Genomic DNA, 16,717 nt, shown 5'->3' with positions numbered 1-16,717 from the left:
CACATGTAACATCTGCAAGTCCAAAAACAGAAAAGCTGTTTTTATATTACCAAAAATGTTGATTTGATTCTTTTTCCAAATATAAGTGAATACTACCGGTAGTAAATATTGCAAACAGAATCTGTTGAAATATAATACATTTCCTCATCAAGAATGAACTGAGTCGTGAGGCTGTTTTGTCTAAACACAAGAAATGAAAATTTCTTGTCACAGAGGCATGGGACTCGAAAAAGAAACGATCCGTGTTTAATATACCTTTTATTCCCCCGAAGGGCGGCATGATGTTGTAAAGTCATACATTCTGTCCGTCCCTATGGTTTCCGAAGCACACATGCGAACGCTTAGGCCCATAGACCTCAAACTTCGTATGCAGGTTGAAGGTCAACTTTGTGATCTTGTGATGAAAGTATGCAGGTTGAAGGTCAACTTTGTGATCTTGTGATGAAAATCCGTTTGCGACCAATAACTGAAGAAGGCTGGGATCCAGTGAAATCAAACTTGGTAGGCAGGTTAGTCATGGCCAGTAGATGAAACATTGATTTTGAGGTCAGTTGGTTAAAGGTAAAGGTCATTAACTTCGGTTCAGGAACCTCAAACTTGATAGGTAGTTTGAACACTACCAACGGATAATGTATACCAGGATTTTAATACGTTTACCACAATTAAGTCATTGAGTTACATCATTCACTTAAAACTTTCCGGTACTAGTTAATGTGTTTCTTCATGTTCTTTTACATATAAGTTGTCTTTCAATACACTCTTCATTAAAAGAAACCTCGCAAAATACTTCTAACATCTAGGAAAGTGTTCACTTGCATGCATGTTCAATAATCACATTTAAAAGTACAACAGGCACAATTTGACATCCACTCCATCTACAATGAGTTCTCTTCGTGTTCATGATCAATATTTCCAAACTGCATGGGAATGTCGTGTTGAATATATGTTAGATACTAAAGGCTATCCACATAGTTTAATCTCTTCAACGAAGCCATTCGACGGCATTTGTCACGTTCCTGTGACAGCGTTTGTTCTTGAAAAAAGTAGCTCGAATGTTTTTCAAAAAAGGTCGAGGCATTATCGTAGCTTTAATGTCGTCGTCGGCGTCGTTGTGCAGACACTAATCTTTGCCATATACAGAGAAACTGTTCAAGATATTCATAATTATGAAGCTATGCGCGCGTGTCGTTCCAGACAATATTAACATATAAAGAAGACCCAAAACTCTTGCGAGTTATGCCTGTTGTTCGACTTAAAAACATTTGTGTTGGCGTTACCTCCGCGGCGCCCTTTCTGTAATACCCAGTCGGGTTATCGTCTATATTCATGTAAGTTATATAGTTTAGTAAAAAGTATTCAGCTTTGTTATTTTAGTGATTCGCTACCACGATTTGAACATTAAGATAGTGCTCTGTTAACATTTTGATATAAAGTTCACAAACATCAAGGTTATGGTTATAAATAAGACGATATGTTCTTTAGAAGATAAAAGTTGGTGCAGTGCCGAATTTAAGATGTGTATGTGCACAAATGAGCCGATTTGTCCCCTGACCGTCTGTATGGCATGTCATGTCTGCTCCATCACTAAGCTGATGGAAGGATATTGAAATAACAGCATAAACTGGTCATATATTTGGTCAAACCACTCATGCGTTAAAAGCCAGATATAAATCATTTGCGTCTACTCCCATGACTTAACACAAATGAAGCATGCAGAGATAATTTGGCATACATGATTTCGACATCCAGCTGGTGAGCAGAGCGTTCTGGCCACGTTACGACATACCTTAAAGTTTAAGGTCACACGTCGAAACAAGAAACCAACAGCCATTTTCTTCAACCGACGGTAACTTGTCCGACCGTTGTACATTTCCAGCTCTCAAATTTAATCTCTATTTAGCATACGATCGCTCAATTCGATTTATTTCGGGCAAGTCATAATTCAATAGACACTCTACAGTTGCCATGGTAATATTTGTATGGCCCTTCATTACTCAGCATTTGACGTTTTGTTCCTTTATTGATCTTTAAATTCGACAATTTTAAGTATTCGGACACACACTTTTTGCTCCACCTAAAGGCGCTCTTGTGCATCGACGAGCTATAGAAAAGGCCACGCAACTGATCAGGAAAACTTCCAAACAAGCCTGTGGAGAGGCAAGACCAGCGAAAACAGCTGTATGCCGCTAACGTATAGTAAACGGTTCATTTTAATCCGATTCAATATATCATGTATAAAATGACATACATTGCTGCAAGGTATGATATTTATGATGCATAAAATATGTTTAAACTAACCGTTTTTCCAGGAAATTAAGAGACTAAAACTGAACTCAATGCCCACATTTCAGATTATTTTGATTGTGCTTTGTGTAATTTGCCGGTCAGGCCACCGACCACCAAGTTTTGCTTAAGTAAACCGCCAGGGCATGATGTAGAGAAAATTCCGGAATAAAAAAGAACAAATAAAGAATAAATACAATCAAGAAATGAATATTTACATGAAATAGTTCAGAACCCAATGTGCTGGTATTAATGCAATGTGTGCAACCAACGACAAATTGGAGTTCCCTTTTACCGCGAAGAGGACAAATATAGCACCTGAATAGATGTTTATAATATAGATGTTCACATCATAATCTTGCAAGCTGGGATGTGTATTTTGTTGTTGATTTTTTCTGTTTAAATGAATTCACTTCAACCATCAAGTCAACTCCATCAAGCCAACTCCATCAAGTCATCAATCGTCCGCAAACAACATCTCCACAAGATCAGTTTTTGCACACTGCTCCTCCACAAGTCGATTGGGCTGAAAAGGATTGAAAAAACTATGAAATATATACATTTAGATAAATGTAAATATTCTTAACTTGTTCTAGTTATGCCCCCAATGTTAACGTTTTTGCACGGCAACACCAATGCCGACAACAACGTTACATAACAATACCTTGACTCAAGGCTTGACTGTTTTTAAAGAGTTAGAACTACACAATTGCAAACACGGACAATGATCCACCTAGAACACATTAGTTAAAACTGAATTCGACACCTTGTTGACACTCAAACAGTCCATAACTAAGTTTTTTGTTTTGTTTTTTAAATCATCCGAATTTGGTAAACACACTTATATATAAATCATACAAAAATTAAAGTTTCATCATAATATATAATATTATATTATACATGTAATTATAGATCATATAATTCATATATATATAGTGTTGCTTTAATGTCGACCACACCTGTCCTAATTTGAGAAGTGTTGGAACTCCCTTTAGCATCAACGATGGGTCTTTTCTGAACGCATTGTTTTGGTCTTTCCAACTGAAAATATTCAGGAACTTTAACTAAATAATATGCTCTCTTACACTTGTATTAAGTCGTGTGGCTGCACGAATAAACATGCGTATTTGCATTCATCTTGATTTTTAATCAATTTATGAATTTATTTCAGTTAAAGTATATGACATGTGTATAATTTAGATACATTATATTCATGTATAACAACACGAATGGTATCAAGTGGACTTGTAAGGGAATAGCGTACGTTGGGAACTACCCCCATCACCCGCTTGCCTTCAAACGCATATTCAGTGATGTCTCGAGTCAAAATTCGTATAGTTGATATTTTGCATTTAAAACGTTTTCAATAAGCATCGAAACAACAGGGTTGCTTGGAAATTATATAACGAGGGCGGGGGAAACATAATCCTCCAGAGTTTTATCAAATTGTTGTTATCATTTTAAATCAATCATTTGAATGCATACATACAATTGTTCATATTGAAGTAGAGATTTACATACAATGTCCTATCTCCAACACTGCAATATATGAAAACTCCGTCATCGGCGATCTTGGACAGGTTTGCATTTATCACAGGCTCAGCTGAAATCCACATGGAATTGTAATAAGGAATTTACTTAGTGGTTAAATATTTGACGATGGCATTATAAATGTTAAGATGACAGGTTAAGCTGCTAACAATATAATTATAACATAGAATCATAGTTAAGTCTTGCATTGTGTAAATGGCTATCCCTGGCAACCCTAACATATCTAATCAGTCTGAACTCCGCAGGGAAACCCTGCTAAAGCAGAAAGGATGTTGAGGGTTTATACTTGAATGCATTTAGGTGAAAGAAATACTGTTATGACATCCTTGAAATGATCTTATTTGTAGTAGATTGCATCGTTCAAGTTTGTTGGGGTAAACCTTAGGTTATGACATCCTTTTGGGGGTAACCTCTGATTGCAATTTATTCAGTTACTGCACATGTAAAGAGCCTACCAGATAATGCACATCATTGATATTCATTAATTGTCCGAGACTTGGAAGATATCATATAATTGATAAATATGACTTATACAAATATTGTATTGATCGATTTAAGTTTGTTTTAGTAAAAATAAATTAGAATGCCGCGTGACAGGCATGTGTATGAAAAATGGTGTCATATGATTATTTTATTTGTAGTTATTTATAGTCAATTTCATGGCCGTTAACAGCTATCTCTATCGCAACGTAAATGCTCATATCTAGATACAGTATCAACCAGGTACTGTACTGTATACACCTGCATTAACATCTTGAAAAGTGGGCGTGCCCTTTCTACTTTCACTTTACCTCAAATAAATCACACTTACCGACGACACAATCCGGGCACCAACTTTTCCCGTCCTTTCCGATGGAGCCACAGAACAGAGCGAATATGGTCGTTCCTTTGTGTTCATCAACAGCGGCTTTAAAGGCTTCATATCCCTCGACTTTCACTGATTTTGCCATGTCAGCTATCTTGTTCGTGATTGAAGAGTTCTTTTAAACATATTAACCTAAAGAAATATAACAAGCAAGCTATGACCAGACTCGAATTTCAGAAGAGTTTCAGTACTGCAGTAGGTTCATAATAAACAATTCTAATTTGACAAAATCCTAGGGACATGCTGTGACTAGACACATTATCGTGTTGGCGGGAGTCAGTCCTTTACCAATTTCGGCCATTTTATTTTAGCTATTGTGATCGGTCTATGTCCGTTGTCGGCGTCGTCAACAATTGCTTTAAACAGCGTCAACTCCTAAACCGTTTGAACAATTTTGATAAAACTTCACATGGATGTTCATTGGGTGATGCCCTTTTAAAATTGCCCAAAGAAACGAATTCCTCACGGGTCATAACTGGCCACCGCTCAAGGCTTTCTTCTCAATTATGTTTTTTTGCATAATTTACCTGTTTTCTTTCAATGCTAAACTTATTTGTCTTTGTTAATTTTGATTATGCTCTAATTTGTTGAACTGAACTTATTGTAAATGTTATATATATCGAAATAAATATTGTTTTAACCAAAACTAACTACAACCCCAAGTTATATAGGGAACTCTCTGAAAATCTTCTTGTCTGAAACCACTAGGCCCAAACCCTTGCTATTTGTTATGACGCATCATATGATGGCTCTCTAACAAGTTTGTTAAAATCATGCCCCTGGGGCCAAAAATAACCACGCCCCATGGTTCACAAGGTATATTGGGATATCGATTGAAAATTCTTCTTGTCTGAAATCGCTAGACCTATGGTATTTGTTATGTAGCATCATATGATGGCCCTCAAATAAGTTTCTTCAAATTATACCACTGGACCAATGCTGGTGGGGCAATGGCCCCACCCACAACCTTTATTCTTATTATGATGCTACAACAATGAAATTTGAACCGAGTTTACAGTTTGAAAAACGAATATCAATGTTGTGCTTGGATGACCTAAACTGTGACATTTTGTTCACACTAGGCCCCGCCGGGGTCAAAATTCGCCCGGCCCGAAGGCCGTATGTTTGATAGAGATATCAAGGAAAACCTCATTGTCATAAAAAGGCTTTAGACCTTTATTTAGGTGACCGAATTAAGGCGATCATGGCCCTCTTTTTATATTTATATTTTGAATGCAAATACCATCTGGGAGCAATATCTCAGATACCACACTATTCACTAGATACAGGTACAATATTCAAAAGTAATTTTAGAAATATTGTCCAGCTCGATAGTGCAAATGGACCGAAATGACTCTCATTTGTGGAACCGACACATTCACGGTCAAATTTTACAATTATTTGTCAGAAGTGACCACCATAGCATGAGAGTGTGCCGGTCACAAGATCCGTGTCTATACCTTTAAGGTCAAGGTCACAGCAATCGTATGAACTAAGTATGTATTGCCATTTAAGCCTTACTGATGATAGTTTGTATTCTGTCCGCATTCATCATAATCGGATTTTAAATTATTTGGCAGTAGTGACCACCATAGCATGAGGATGTGTCGCACACAAGACTGCCGTGTCCCTATATGTATCCCCAAGGTCCAATCTTCCTTCTTAGCCGAAAAAGCCTTATTGATGATAGTTTGTGCCCGGTTCATATCTTTCTCATTCATGGTCGTTTTTTTTTTTAAATAAAAAAGTGACCACACTAGTATGATGACGTGTTGCCCCTAAGACAGGTGTCCCTACCTTTGAGGTCAAGGTCACAGCAAACTTCTGAATTTAGTATGTTTTGCTTAGTCATACAGTTTTAAAATTATTTGGCATTCCGACACTTGGGCGTGCGTGGGTATTAATGACATTCAGTGATAGGTTTAGTCTTTATTTACGTTCAATTTTCGCATTTTCTGAAATGAAGCACAGCATGTAATATATGCATGGTTATTACATGGTCTTGCAGTGCATCCACGAAATGATTGCCAGGCATAGAGAAGGTCTCCTCAGTCCACTATAATATTGCTTAACATACGGTTTCAAATGTTTCTATCACAGACACGTGTGTCTTAAAACCAGAATATCTTGAACAAGCAGTGACCTTTACTTTTTCTCTGATTTGGCCTCTTGACCTCTTTTTATTCGGAAATAATATATACTTTAACTGGACCAATATTTCATTAAAGCGGTGATTTGGCCTCTTGACCTCTTTTTTATTCGGAAATGATATATACTTTGACTGGACCAATATTTCATTAAAGCGGTTTAGGTGACGCATCACGGGATTTTTTTCACAACGCCAGGCGAGTCGATCTGGGGAAAAACATGGTATTGAAATAGAAAACCTAATTTTTGATAAACAAAAATATTAAAATGATGTGCATAATCTAGCTTGCATACATCTCAAGTTATTGCAGCGTCCAGGTTTTCCGGACAGAGGGTAAACCTACATGTGTAGCCTCATCCGATGAAACTTGTAGGGGCCTAATAAATACAATTATCCTTATCAAGTTTTAAAAAGGTTCAATGAACTTATAAAGCCACGATTGTGTTTACAAAATATTCAAGAGATTTGACCCATTGACCTAGATTTTGACCTAACACTACAAATAGTTAGTTGCGCAATCAGGTCGAAATCAAAGCTGTAGTTTTCACAAGATACTTTTAGATTAGATTTCCTAGATTTAAATAAAGCCAATAATTCAAGTTTCATGATTACCGTTTCCATTGTATTCGAAGAGATTTTCAATGATCTGTCCTAGTGACCTAGATTTAAAACTAACCTGACCCACATTAAAAAAAGAATTGTTAGCCTCCATCAATCTTACTCATTTCTAAGGTCATAATGATCTGATATGATCTTCAGCTGCTGTAGAGAGTTCAAAGGTTATACAAATAAGGTCAAAATAGCTCACATTCAGCACAATGTGCGCATGTGTGTCAAATGTTGGTTTTTGCAGAAAATGACTAATGATTAATTGCTTGAAGGAAAATAACAGATCACGACATTGATACAATCATGTATTTTTATTTCAAACAAAACAATGGACATGTTTACATAAACAGAACACATAAAGTATTGCTTGTCAAACAGAAGCACTTTCATATAACAACAGCATCTCACAACATGCCATAACGCACACACTTATCTTTGAGTCCTATCAATTTCCTATATTTTTTTCTACATAAAATAATTTATACAATTTATCTACTATTGTATCATCCACACAATTTATTTATATGATAGGAAGCATCCCGAATAGAAGACACACTTGCAACCATATGCATGCAACAAAATATTACATCTTAAGATCTGCCAAGTCAAACATAAAATTGCCAGTAGATCTTACACTGAAAATTGATGGTGCATGTAAAAGAATAGCACTCTCTGGCCATCTTCAGCTATGCTAGATTGCCAAGAACAATAGACCCAAACAAATGCACCTCCATATGGTCTGTAATATTGAAAATGTGATACTAGTAATAAATAGCTCTAGATGGTAAAAATTCTTTCAAAATAATAATCAATGTAGAAATATTTAAGAGAATAATAATTCTATAATCATCAAAATGTTACTCAATTGATTAACTTAAACTTGTTGACAAATCTTGAACATAATACTTGTCCAGACTAACTTATCCTCTGAAGGTCCAGGCAGAACCTGTCATTCAATCCAAAACAATCAGTTTTGGCAAAAACCAACCCAGAGAAGACCAGGGCAGGGCGTTCATGTGTCTATCTTTGTTTTAGCTACTCTGGTTAGCATTCATGTTTAGTATGGAGGCTAGATGTCCATCCCAATAAACAATTACTAGTATTTTGGCCAAACTTTTAATTATGAAACACAATCCCTGCAACTGTTGGGGACTGTCATTGTTAGTCAATACACCAAAATCTCTTTGGCAAGTTTTCAATCATCACCGCTACAGGTTATGACAGGTAGAGTCAAGGAATGCCAATAAGAGCCCTCTCTGCAGCGCGCTCCTCCTCCATAAGTTTCTGACGTTTGCGACTTCTCTCCTCTTCTTCCTCCTCAAACATCTCCTCCAACCGACGTTTGTAGCTGAAAAGCAGATTGACACTTGAGAATTTTTTTAAAAAAGCTTTTGTCTCCCCCATTGTGTGGTTGTACGTGAGAAATAATCAAAGATGGACATTAAATGTGTACTTTTGGACTGGAGATAAACCTACAGTGACCTTGAAGTTTGGCCTATTTACCTGTATTCAATAGTGTACATCTACTGCATAAGATCAGTAATCCTATGAATATTAAGAATTAATATGATAGATGGATTTAAGAAGTACCATTTTGTTTTACTGAAATCAAAATCAATAGGGGTCATCCAACAGTAATGACCAACTGGAATATCAAGTATGAAATTCCTTGGTGCAAGCGTTCTTTAGTTTTTGAGCGGAAACCATTTTTCAGCTTATGGTCTCCATGAACATATCGTTTTTCATTTGAAGGTCCCGCAACCTTGACTTTTGATCTAATGATATCAAAATCAATTTCGGTCATCTACTAGTCATGACTAACTTGTATACCAAGTATGAAGTTCCGGGACCCAAAGGATCTTCAGTTATTGAGTCAAAACCGTGTTTTCACCTCAAGGTCACCGGAACTTTGACTTTTGACCTACAGATCTCAAAATCTTTAGCCGTTATCTACAGGTCGTAAACAACCTCCATACCAAGTATGAAGTTCCTGGGTCCAAGCGCTCTTTATGCTATTGAGTGGAAATGAAGTGTGACTGATGGAAACAATATGTCTCCCTTTGAATGGGGGAGACATAATTTCATCTTAGTGGGTACAGGTTTAAATGCACTGGGCTTTTACAATGTAGAGAATATTACAATCACCAACATTAAACTACATTACATACCGGTATTTAATTTTGCACACATTCTTATAAAATTATCAGGGATGGCAACAAGTAGTAAAATCAGTACCTCGAGTACTTGGATAATCTTCCGGCTCCAATTTCTCTAAACTTTTTAAGCTTAACAGGCTTAAGTAGCTTATTTCAATTGGCCAAAATACATACTAAAATTGAATTTTGATAAATGAAAAATGGTTTATCATGATTATAATAAAGATAATTCCTATTTAAATTATAAAAACTCACTAAAGAATTAAATATTATGCAAATTATTGAAGGACTAAAATAGTGAGCTTAGCTTAATTCTGTTATAAGAGACTTAAGAAGTTTCGGGAAATTGGGTCCTAGATTGAGTATTTGAGTACTTGTAAAAACTTGAATTTGTTTTTAGGGTGACATGTTCATGTACCATGTACGTGGGTCTTTGTAATATTGGCCAATTCCATCAATGTTTTTCATCCTTAAACTGGTGTCGACTAATGTACTACGTCAGAAACATTAAACAACAATACATATTCTATTTCCATACAGATAGTACATACAATTTAACAAGCATGTCAGGGAAGATATGACTAGTATCGAACAAATACCAAAAAAATGGCGTCGTAAAATTGCCAGTAATGGTTTATACCGAGAAATAGTCTCACCTTTGACTCATGGCAGCTCAAACATGTACATGTACATGTAACATAAAATGAAGTAAAAATAATTTTGTATAGAAATTCAACTCATCGCTGTTACTGGTAAACTGCATTTACTTGAAATCTCAAACACGTTAGCCAAGCAGACAATTCAAGACTTACATTTCTGATTCAGGGTTATTTGCCTGATTACGACACGGCTCGAGTTTTCTCTGAACTGGCCCTATCAGCTCTCGCTGCAAGGATGGCTGGTTTTTAACGAGATACTTTATGCCTGAAAATACATCATAAGTAAGTGTTCAACTACAATGAAACAACTTTTTTATCCTATGTGAACAACACAATAATTTTTCAAACTGATGATCAATCTTGTCTTGAATATAAATAACTCACTTTTAAACTGATTATCAATCTTGTCTTGAAAATAAATAACTCACATTTGATTATGTAAGTAGTTTCAACTTTGAACCATAACTGTATCAATAACTAACGTAATACAATTCATGGAAGGAAAGCTCAGGAAACTAGTTACTAAAGCTGTTCTATAGGTCTTTTTAGCAGATGCTGCATTCAGCCAGATTTTGCAGCGAAAGATCTAAAAGAACAATTTCCAGACAGTAAAATGCAGCATTATCTGGTCTCTGCTTTATGGACTACCGGGTATATACCAATATTCATATTTCACCTCAAGGTGTGGAATAGAGGTGTGAAATTGAAAAAAAGGTTTTGATGTGCACAACTCATGTGATTTAATACATAGTTTTGAGCATAAAAGTGTATTTTAAGGCTTTGTTGGAAAGAGGATGGGTATAAAAAGAAGGATGAGAGTGGGCTGGTGGTATAGGTGTCTGCTTTTGCCACCAAGAGATTGTGGGTTAGATCTCTACCAGAATAAGAGTGAGCTGGTGGAATAGGTGTCTGCCTCTCACCCAAGAGTTTGTGGGTTGATCTCTACCAGGATGAGAATGGGCCGGTGGTATAGGTGTCTGCCTTTCCCCCAAAAGGTTGTTGGTGCAATCTCCACCAGGATGAGAGTGGGCCGGTGGTATAGGTGTCTGCCTTTCCCCCAAAAGGTTGTTGGTGCAATCTCCACCAGGATGAGAGTGGGCTGGTGGTATAGGTGACCCCCTCTCACCCAGGAGGTTGTGGGTTTGATCCCCACCAGGATGAGAGTGGGCTGGTGGTATAGGTGACCCCCCTCTCACCCAAGAGGTTGTGGGTTTGTATCCCACCAGGATGAGAGTGGGCTGGTGGTATAGGTGAACCCCCTCTCACCCAAGAGTTGGGGGTTTGATCCCCACCAGGATGAGAGAGGGCTGGTGGTATAGGTGACCCCCCTCTCACCCATGAGAGTGCACAATCTTGCTAAAAAAAGGTATCCACGAAAAAGCCCTATAAATTTTCCTTGTATATAATTGTTAAAATGCAAAGAACGATACTATTGCAAATATAATTATTTTGATTAACTTCTCAAAAGAAAACTGCTTTTCACATTTATAGATGAATGGATGATGATACTATGAATAATTCACAGAATCCAGCTTCTTACGTTTGATCTGGCTGGCCATTTTCTTCACTTCTTCATTCGTGGTTCCTTGCATCAGTACACCGGTTACATAACTGAAAATACAACACTCATGCTAAAAGGAATGTTAAATATCTTTGCAAGAAATAAGCAATTGTTGGCAACTCAAACAAGGAAGTATGGCACTTTGGAGACTGATTCCGCTACCTCTTATTAGTGTTCACATGAAAATTTCCGCCAATAAGATTGCCGGTTAGCAATTTAATTGTTAAGAAGGCTTTGGAATTCCATTAATTTGTTGTTTTATTTAATGGACTTTATAGGGGTTTGTGCATATATGTTGGCTAGTATACATTTTGCACAAAACACAGCAATAGTTGTTTTTTATTTTTTGTTTGTGCCAGGCTGCATTACTATAACTTAAAATGAACCCCATATGGAGTCCCTTTAATGTAGAGATTACAATAAGAAGATGCATTATAATGAAATCTTTTATATCAAGGTTTTATATCTATTTTTTAAAACCATGTGACCTAGTTGCTTCCTTACTTGTCTAGGCTGATGCCCTCCTCTCCAGCACTGTGGATGATGCCTGCTAACGCAATCTGAATGGAGATTTCATCAACTTTAAAAGGTTCTACAAATATTAATTTCACACAAAATAAACATGCACATGTATGTATCAAAGTCATCAATTTAAGAAATAAATCTATGTCAAGTCGCTAAAAAAGTTGGGCTTGTCCATAAGAAAGTCTAATTTCTATGATTGCATGCATTACCATTAAGTTAGACCGAGTACTGTGGTTGATGTAAAAGAATGAAAAGCACCACCAAATAAACATGTACCTGTGAAGGAGAGAATAACAAGCAGGTTTCTGTAGCTAGAGATCTGTCCACAAAATCTTCAGCATTTCTACGTAATCTCTCTACATCTTCAGCTTTGTTCTTGAAATATCGAGTCTGAAAAATAATGTTCAAAATTCAACTACCGTAAATAGACTACAAATCTTGACCCATAAATAAAAACTTCCTGTAAGTCACGATTGATGGAAGCTTCTTTTATCTTTTCTTTTATCTTTTTATAAAGATTTAATATGTATGATTTTGTCCATTTTACATCCATATTTGCCAATGTTTTATGTTGTTCAACATCTAATTGAAAATATTTCACCTGTCAGGTAGAACATGGAAAATAAAGGAGCCTGACTTCAACATATGGAATAATTATACAATTTAACCATCATAAAACCATGAAACAATAACAAAACAAATAAATTACCTTAAGATCAATAAGAAATCCCTCAAGAGGTCTGAAAGGGTTGTGAACAGTGAGGTGATAATGTAACTTGTCCATGAGCAACAACTCAAACCCGAGGATAATGTTGGCAAACTTCTCCCGGTCACCCTTCAAGTTTCCCACAAACTGGCCAATGGAAACGTTGAATTCCTCCACCTTACATGCCAGGTACACGCAGGTGAGCATCAGGTCTCGGGGATGGAAGTCCATCAATGAGTTGTGGATGTAGAAACGCTTGAAGTATGTCAATGCTGTACCCTGGTCATGGCAAATCACAATGATATTCATGTATGTACATAGAATATACAGTCATCAAAATTAGACTTTTGGATGAACAAGCCTGAAGTCTTATACTTAATTGCTTGGCATCAATTCTTTAAAAAGACCTGCTACAGTGTATATAAAATTCAGGGCTTGCGTTAAATTTGACCACTAAATATACATGAAATAATTGCTGCTTGTATTTGACAAACATAAGTATACAGTGTATAAGTGTTCTCTACATTGTATTGTTAAGAGAAATCATACAAAGGCAAACTATCAACATGTATAGGTGAACTCTCTAAATCTGATTTAAATGCTAATTGTTTGTTGCTGTGTAAGATAGCAATATATTTCATTAAGTGTTCACTAAAATCTTTATCAATGACATGATAAGTGTTTTACTTTTTGTATGTGAATATATTGCAAACATACACTGAGATTTTATTTTTATTTTATGGTTATAATTCACCGAAAATATTTGAAGTGGAAGAAGCTTTTTCCCAGAACTGTGTGTTTTTATATTCGTTTTCACAGTGAATCAGAGAATCAGTAAAATATATATATATATAATCATATAACCCATCTTTATCTTCAATGAGCTAATGGAAAGCATGAAATAACAATATAGTTATAACAATAATGGTACATAGTGTTTGCTTCATTCAAAAGCTATTTGCTGACACTAACCAGTACATATTTGGGCATGGATGGCTGGAATTTCTTGCAGAATTCACGCAGGATGAACTCGAAATGTCTCATTAACAGTTTCTCTTCCTCAGGCAACAAAAAATGAGCCTTCCTATGGTCTTCCTGAAAAATATATGTCATAAAAAGCAAAACTAATACATAAATATTTTCATATAATGCATAGTACCATGAAAGAAAAATCTTTAATAGTTAACCAGTAACAAGTCTTTATTTTCATTTTCCAAACAAACAACTGGAAATACAAAAAAATGAAAATAAATGAATTAAAATTCTCAAGGGAAAATACATTTACCACACACACACACACACACACACAAGGCCACCAGCCCGCCCACATGCACGCACGCACACACACACACACACACACACACACGCACATTGGCTAAGTTTGCCAATTTTTTAATCACAGTCACAACTTCAGCAAGAGACTTACATCCATGTTCTTGCCAAATTCATTCACAAATCGTTCATTTGCCTCCTGTCTAAGCAAATCAATCTCCTCCGGTCCAGTAAACATCCAGTGGTTCTTCTGCGTTCCAGATGCAAACATTTTTAACTTAGTTTACCGGTTAGTCTCAGTCTGTAAATTAAACAAGTGTTTTTAACAGATAGTGTACAAACTTTAAATTTTAAAACAACAGAGCCATATTAATAGAAACATTGCAATAAACTTTTGAAGTTGTTTCAAATGTCATTCTATGCTACATTCATCTCTTTATTTCTTTAGGCTTTTGATGAAACTTAGGCCACCTTACATTGTACCATATACAGAATAATTCACGATCAGAAAAGCCCGTACAATATATGTATAAATGTAATAGATGTATTTAAGACTAAAAATGTCCAAATTAATGCTTTATATTATGTGTTGAAATATAATCTGTTTAAATTAATTAATTTTGGCAGATAGTAGTCATTTATAATAAAAGCATGTTTTAAACTTAAAATATGGTTTATAAATCATGAAAAATGTATCAAGAAACAAACAAGAAGAGCAATGTTACGAAATCAGGTTTTCAATGATTGACAGAAGAACTTCAGCCTGTGTTGTGAGAATTATATGTAAGCTGATTTGTTGCGTGTTGTGTTTTTGTCAACACAAACCCATGAAAGATCTCCATAAACTCTTCCTACATATCAAGCTTGGTGACAAAAAGTCAACCATAACTGAAGATATTGAGTTTCAACCATATTTCTATTTGTAGTAACAGTGACATTGACCTTGACCCTAGGGGCCCAAAACACAATCCCATATAAGCTCTCCATAAACTTGTCCTATTTACCAAGTTTGGTCAAAATATGTCATCCAAAACTAAAGATATTCAGTTTCTTCTAATAGTTTTCTTCTATTTTTTGTAACAGTGACCTTTATCTTGACTAAAGGAATCCCAAACACAATCCCATTAACTCTTTCCAATACAATGTTTCATCAAAATATGTCAACCCAAACAAAAGTTAAACAGTACCAACTGTTTTTGTTTTAATTTAAGTAACAGTAACCTTGACCCTAGGGGCCCTAAACACAATCCCATCAAAGGTCTCATTTAATAAACTCTTAATTTATCTGTACACTGAAGCATAAAAATAGGTCTGTGATTAGTACTGTTTACATGGGGAAAATTGAAGATTTGAATTTGCTGTATTCTTTCCGACTAAAGAAAAACACAAGAATTGGACAATGAATTATGCTTGTTTGTCTAAAGACAATATAGTTATACCAACATATCGTAATTGACTCTTCTTTCCATGTCACTTATTTAAAAATGGATTGTTTATATGTTGGTTGAGAAATTTGCATAAAACTGGACTCTACCGTGAAATTGGGTAAGTTTGAGTTACATACCTTGTTTCTTTTTTGTATATATATATATCAAAGACACTAAATATCTTCAGATGTGTTGTTTATCTCATTGTATGTACCCAAAATGGTTTTAAACAACATTTAAGTGACAAACAATGATCCAGATGCCTGTGATTATATGTACCCAAAATGATATTTATCAACATTTTAGACACAAACAATGAGCCAGACGCCTGTGCCCTTATGTTAAGGAAACAATGAATGTATCCTTATATGAATGTTTTAAACAAGTTCCCTTAACATGCATTTTTGTGGCTAGACTTGTATGTGCATGAATTACAGAAAATTACATCTTTTTGTTGAATGTCCCTATCGCAAACTGACACTAGTGTGTACAGAAGTCTGTATGAGCACATGACAAGGGCTTAATAATTGAGGTTGTATAATATTGTCACCTTAAAATGTTATTTTCGTTCGAAAATTATACCTCCGTTCATAATAAAAATGCATGCCGATATGGTCCATACTGATAGGTAACTGGGCATATTTGATCAGAATTCATAAGGCGACCGACACCTACTGATTTGGGAAACCTGAACATTTCCATAAAAAAAAACAGTCACCTGTTTTCGTGACAAAAACTGCATTCTGGCTTTTAAAATAAAAAGAAAATAAATTAATGTGAGATAATGTTATTTTAAGTAAAAACAGTATTTTAATGACCTAACATAATAAAATAATTAATTCAAAAGCATAAATTACTTGGAAAAAACATCGGGGCCTTGTATTTTTAATCTGTGTGGGTAGACGATTGACTAGCAAACGCTTGCATTGGTTCCCGGCGTAGCGGTTTAATAAT

At 35.6% G+C, this 16,717-nt stretch overlaps 2 protein-coding genes across 3 annotated transcripts; both read right to left on the bottom strand.

Annotated features, from left to right (window-relative positions):
* Window positions 1-2,177: 2,177 nt before the first annotated feature.
* On the bottom strand, window positions 2,178-4,817 carry LOC128231867 (thioredoxin domain-containing protein 17-like). Its single transcript, XM_052945111.1, has 4 exons — window positions 4,646-4,817; window positions 3,805-3,886; window positions 3,243-3,324; window positions 2,178-2,809 (listed from the first exon to the last, which is right to left on the bottom strand). The coding sequence occupies exons 1-4, from the start codon at window positions 4,782-4,784 to the stop codon at window positions 2,741-2,743; spliced, it is 372 nt and encodes a 123-aa protein (XP_052801071.1). The 5' UTR covers window positions 4,785-4,817; the 3' UTR covers window positions 2,178-2,740.
* Window positions 4,818-7,753: 2,936 nt separating this feature from the next.
* LOC128230036 (cyclin-H-like) lies at window positions 7,754-16,690 on the bottom strand. Of its 2 annotated transcripts, none has more exons than XM_052942019.1 (9): window positions 16,621-16,690; window positions 14,491-14,637; window positions 14,037-14,159; window positions 13,068-13,343; window positions 12,635-12,748; window positions 12,338-12,393; window positions 11,813-11,883; window positions 10,426-10,537; window positions 7,754-8,805 (listed from the first exon to the last, which is right to left on the bottom strand). In XM_052942019.1, the coding sequence occupies exons 2-9, from the start codon at window positions 14,605-14,607 to the stop codon at window positions 8,688-8,690; spliced, it is 987 nt and encodes a 328-aa protein (XP_052797979.1). In that variant the 5' UTR covers window positions 14,608-14,637; window positions 16,621-16,690; the 3' UTR covers window positions 7,754-8,687. The 2 variants fall into 2 exon arrangements, with proteins under 2 accessions (XP_052797979.1, XP_052797978.1); XM_052942018.1 differs by lacking the exon at window positions 16,621-16,690 and adding an exon at window positions 16,346-16,364.
* Window positions 16,691-16,717: the final 27 nt, after the last annotated feature.

The sequence above is a fragment of the Mya arenaria genome, chromosome 4 (assembly GCF_026914265.1).
Source record: "Mya arenaria isolate MELC-2E11 chromosome 4, ASM2691426v1".
Taxonomy (NCBI): Eukaryota; Metazoa; Mollusca; class Bivalvia; order Myida; family Myidae; genus Mya; species Mya arenaria.
Note: the sequence above shows the minus strand (reverse complement) of the source record. Positions and strands in the feature narration are given on the sequence as shown.